This window comes from Tinamus guttatus, unplaced genomic scaffold (genome assembly GCF_059628265.1).
Source record: "Tinamus guttatus ecotype Peru unplaced genomic scaffold, ASM5962826v1 Tinamus_guttatus_pri_ptg001089l, whole genome shotgun sequence".
Taxonomy (NCBI): Eukaryota; Metazoa; Chordata; class Aves; order Tinamiformes; family Tinamidae; genus Tinamus; species Tinamus guttatus.
This window is the reverse complement of record NW_028289623.1, coordinates 796,819-802,349: the sequence shown is the minus strand read 5'-3', so window position 1 is coordinate 802,349 and position 5,531 is coordinate 796,819. Positions and strand designations below refer to the sequence as shown.

At 49.9% G+C, this 5,531-nt stretch overlaps 1 protein-coding gene across 1 annotated transcript; it reads right to left on the bottom strand.

Annotated features, from left to right (window-relative positions):
- Positions 1-832: 832 nt before the first annotated feature.
- On the bottom strand, positions 833-1,792 carry LOC148590790 (olfactory receptor 14A16-like). The gene has a single exon (XM_088538595.1). The coding sequence runs from the start codon at positions 1,790-1,792 to the stop codon at positions 833-835; it is 960 nt and encodes a 319-aa protein (XP_088394721.1).
- Between the last annotated feature and the right edge of the window lie 3,739 nt (positions 1,793-5,531).

The window sequence follows — 5,531 nt, the reverse complement described above, 5'->3', positions numbered from 1 at the left end:
GACTGCAGATGACTGCACAGTCCAGGGCACCTGGACTGCAGAGCATTTCCAAGGGTGCTCGTTGGGTCCAGTTGTGCCTATACCTCCTGCTCCTGATATTTGATAGATGGTGGCCCAGAGGGCTCTCCATTCTCCCTTCTTTCCAACAGTTGGGTCCTCACTGCCTCTCCTGAGACTGCAGAGTCCTCTTTTGCCTGCGAATACCCAGTGCTTTACCTCTAGGAAACTCCATCTTTGAGGACCTCTCCCTTTATGAGGCTCTACTCACAGTCCATCCCAGGCATATGCTGTCCCAGGAGGATCTCTGTGCTCTCCAGACACCACCAGCTTCCTCTCCATGAGAACAGCTGTCTGACACTGTGTCTTAATACATAGGAGAGCTGTGCATGTGTAAATCCATGACCATTCAGTGTCTCTACTATCTTTGGACTCTGATAGATGAATTCTCAAACCAGCCCTTGGTCTCTGAAAGATCATTACATGATTCTGAGCACTGTGTTGCTGAAGCCATGGAGAATCCTGTGCAGCAGGCCCTTAAGGGATGCAAGTCCTTGGGCTTATTAATGACACCAGCTTTGGAGGAAAAGCCCAGGTTTCATGCACTGTACTGATAGAAATTACTTTATTACAGAGATGCTATTAGGGAGCCAGTCCTTGTCCAGCATTCGACACAATTTAGGGTATCAGATGAGACAAAGTAGACACTGTAAAAAGGGGAATGAATACAAGTAGTTATGTACCAACACGATAACAATTATTATCACTAGTAAAAGTCATAATAAAAATAACATGAAGAAACAATGCTCAATCCAGTAATGGGATACAGAAAGAGTCATTTGTGGAGAGATGTGGAAAAATTACCACTACTTAAAAAGGTCCATGAAACCACTTTCCTAATGGCATCCTTGAGCTCCTTGTTCCTCATGCTGTAGATGAGGGGGTTCACTGCTGGAGGCACCACCGAGTACAGAACAGCCAGCACCAGATTCAGAGCTGGGGAAGAGATGGAGGGGGGCTTCAAGTAGGTAAATAGACCAGTGCTGACAAACAGGGAGACCACAGCCAGGTGTGGGAGGCACGTGGAAAAGGCTTTGTGCTGGCCCTGCTCAGAGGGGATCCTCAGCACAGCTCTGAAGATCTGCACATAGGACACCACAATGAAAGTGAAACACCCAAAAACTAAACAGGTACTAAGAACAAGAAGCCCAACTTCCCTGAGGTAGGAATCGGAGCAGGAGAGCTTGAGGATCTGGGGGATCTCACAGAAGAACTGCTCCACCACTTTGCTTTGGCAGAAGGGTAGGGAAAATGTGTTCCCAGTTTGCAGGAGAGCATTGAGAAAGCCACTGGCCCAGGCAGCTGCTGCCATTTTGACACAAGCTCTGCTGTCCAGCAGGGTCCCATAGTGCAGGGGTCTGCAGATAGCAACATAGCGGTCATAGGCCATAATGGTGAGGAGATAAAACTCTGCTGAAAGTAAGAAAAATATGAAAAAGACCTGTGAAGTACATCCCAAGTACGAAATGTCCCTGGTGTTACTCAGGGAATTGTGCATGGCTTTGGGGACAGTGGTGGAGATGGAGCCAAGGTCGAGGAGGGAGAGGTTGAGGAGGAAGAAGTACATGGGGGTGTGGAGGCGGTGGTCACAGGCTATGGCTGTGATGATGAGGCCGTTGGCCAGGAGGGCAGCCAGGTAGATGGCCAGGAAGAGCGAGAAGTGCAAGAGCTGCAGCTCCTGCGTGTCTGCAAACGGCATTAGGAGGAACACATTGAGGGAGCTGCTGTTGAACATTTTGCTCCTGGTCCAGGCATCTGGGGACTGTGCAAAGAGGAAAAGACAGTGACATGTCAGGAGTGACGTTTCTTATCAAAACTCTTTGACGTTTTCCCACCCTCCTCCACCTATGCAGACACAGATGCAGATGTCCACACATGCTCCTTCTTGTCAAGACCTTAGTTCAGCTCCCTGTGTGGAGCTCCAGCTCATTCTGGCTGAATGTGCCACAAGCAGCAGGAATCTCCACCTATGGGCTCCAGAGAGTTCAGTTCTGCTATGATGTGTAAGGGCAGTTCAACATTTTCACATTCATTTATGAGGCATTTTGACCATAAAAGCAATTACTTCATTTTTTTGGAGAGTCTCTGCTTTGTTTGTCTGCTCTGCAGGGCAGGAATACACACCCTTTCTTCTGCTCTCCATGTGAAGACTATCGAGACCTTAGAGACAAAAGCTCTCCTTGTGCCCTACCACAGTGCCAACACACTGGTCTTTCATCTCTTCCATTCCCACCACCCAGAGGTGCTTGTGGGTGAGCATCTCTCTAGGTAGGGGACATCTCTTGTGTCAGCCTGTGATGACTTTAGTGTCCACTTACAACACAGATCTGCAGATCTTATAGAACAGTGAATTCACCTCCCTTTCTCAGCTTTCCAAAAAGTGATAGAAAGGGTGTGACACAGCACATGGCTCCAACAATTAGAATAGGGACACTGTGATGTGGTTCTAGTAGGGACAGAGAACTCAGCATCCAGCTTGTAGGCAAAGGCACACAGTGCTTAGCTTGGCTGCCAACATAAAGCGCCCCACCCCAGCAGCATTTCCATTACCTTATCCCCTCTGTGGCTTCTGCATAGCACATTCAGCCATCACGAACATTCTGGAGAAGATCTGTGTCCCTCCAAAGGGCAGCACACATCCCAGCAGCACACCCCAAGGTGTGTCAAGAGTCTTAAATGTGGGGTCTCCTGAAAGGACACTGAGCTTCTTCCCCAGCCTCATAGACTGTGCTGCTTTGAGCCCCAAGGGCAAGAAGGGAGCCTTGTCTTCTATCTCCACTGGAGACAGCTATGCAACAGAAATCACAGGATCTGTGTCAGGCTGTAGCTTCAAATTTCTTCCCCACAAAGCCCAAGCACAGGAACAAGAGCATCCCAGCCCAATGGGACGACGTCCCGATGGAGACATCGCAGGGTGGTTGTTCTCAGCTCCTTTGCTGGTGTTTAGGAAATGGGCAGGTGGCAGAAGAGCTGCTCCTCTCCTCTTCCGGGGCTCCCACTGCCAAAAAGGCATCTTGTGCCCTCCATGCCATGGCCTTGAGGGCAGAGGCTCTGTTGGGTGCCAGAGGAAAGGTATAGGGTGCTGGCGGAGGGGGAAGCATCTGCACTGCAGTAGCTGGCAGAAGAGTTCCGAAGAGCAGGAAACTTCCTGGGGCACCTCCCTGATTGCAGGTGCTACAGAGCAGATCTTAAGACTGGAAAGGGGCTGTTGGTGCTGTCTGTAGGCTGAGAGGGGCTAAAGGCACTTGATGAGGTTCCTTGTAACCTTATCTATCTTTCAGTGTGATTGTGAAGAAACTGAGATCCTTTTTTAACCCTGGCTGCTACAAATCCATTCCCACCATGCAGAGACAAGTCTGGAAAACTGCATTCTCAAAATGGTGAGATGGAGCTTTGGGTAGCCCTGACCCACACAGCAGCCTCTCAGCAGGAGGAGGAATTTGCTCTGCTGGTTCACCCAGAGCTTCTCCCCAGATCCTATGACAGTGTGGTAGGGAATCCTTGTTACGAAGGGTCACCTCCTCCTCTGCACTGGTCGAGTCAGGAGACTGAGGCTTAAAAAAACAAACTCGTGAAGATATGAGATGGGTTTAGCAGACCCTCCAAGAGCATCAGTAGCCAAAGACTTACCGTGTCAAGGGCTGGGAGGATTTCACCCACAGCAATCTCTCCCCTGACTCCACTCTATAAACTGCCATTCACCTCTCGCTGCCTTCTCTCCTCTGTTGTCCGCAGCAGCAGGCAGTGCCCGCAGCCCTGCTGCTCTTGGCACAGGAGCTGCTCCTGCACTCGGCTGTCTCTGGGCAGTGCTGACAGGTTGCCATGAGCTCCCTGTGTCCCAGGAGCCTGGCTCCACTAAGGAGCGGAGGAGCAGTTGAACTCGTGAATTTCTTCATCCCTTGTGCTTCCTCCTCCTGGGCAATGTTCTCTCAAATAGTCTGAAGTAACCATCTATTTTTCATCTTTAAAGAGTAAAGGGAGACTGATTCCAATATTGCAAGTTCTTTCATCAGAGGATGACTATGAAAGTTGGAAATGTCCCATTCTGGAAGCCACAATTCACATCTCTTAGCTATGCAGGATACCCAGAGAGGGATAAGAAGGGAGCTCCCTGACACATGGTGCAAGTGTGGATTCAGGTGACTTATTCTGAGCACCACATGCCTATTCAGAATCCCCTGGGTTGGAGAGGGATTCAGCTAACTCCCATGGACTCCACAAACACTGAAAGGTGCGATTTCCCTTAGCAAGGTAAACATGCACAAGACAGACACCTGCTTGCGAGCTCCTTGTCTAAGCTCCTAATGGAATCACTGCAGATGAAGTCACTTGTTCACACAAGAATACCTGGTGACATTGAAAGAGACAGGGGTGGCCCAAGGCATGTGCCAGTGTGTGCTTACTCTGATGGAGCAAGTGTGATATCCGCATCCTCCTGGAGCTTCAACTGAGTTCAGGTCAGGGATATCCTTGGACATCTCAAATGAGCTGGATGCCTTTTATCCTACTAGAGCACCACTCACAATAAAGCTGAGGGACAGGCAGATCCCTTCAGCTCAAAAAGCTCATATATTTCAGTGGAGACCATTTATAGAATCACAGAATGGTTGAGGTTGGAAGGACCTTTGGGGATGATCAGGTTCGACCCCTTTGGTCAAGCAGTGTCACCTACAGCACCTTGCACAGGATCCTGTCCAGGCAGGCCTGGAATATCTGCAGAGAAGGTGACTCCACAACCTCTCTGGGCAACCCATGCCAGTGCTCTGTCACCTTCACAGTCAAGATGCTTTTCCTCAAATTCAGGCAGAATTTCCTGTGCTACAGTTTGCCTTTTGTGCCATCACTAGTTACTACTGGAAAGAATCTGGGTCATCCTCTTCTGCTCTTGGCATCCCCTCTTCGAGTATTTGTACACCCTGATAAGATCCCCTCTCAGCCTTCTCTTCTCCAGGCTAAAACAGGCTCAGTTCTCTCACCTTCTCCTCATAGGAGAGATGCTCCAGCTCCCTGATCAACTTTAGACATAGATAGACATATACTGGGCTCTCTCCAGTAGCTTCATGTCCCTCTTGTACTGGGGAGCCCAGCACTGGACACAGGACTCAAGGGGTGGACTCCCCAGGACCAAGTAGAGAAGCAGGATGACCGCCCCTGACCTTCTGGAAACACTCTTCCTACTACACCACAGAAGACCACTGGCCTTCTTGGCAGCAAGGGGACATTGCTGGCTCCTAAGCAAGCTTCAAGGGGGCTTGAGTGAGAGAAGGCACCTTTCTCTGGTTGCAAGGGACGTTTGGAGATCATCTAGTCAGATGATGATCAAGTCAAAGTTTGTAAGCACCTGGGAGGCCAGCAGCAGGCACATGGCACTGCTACTGCTTGGAAGAGGGGTCACATTGTCTGTGCTCCTGACTGGACAGCACCAGGCATTAGTAGGTCCATACCTGTCTGTGAGGGTGACCGTGAGCTCTGCT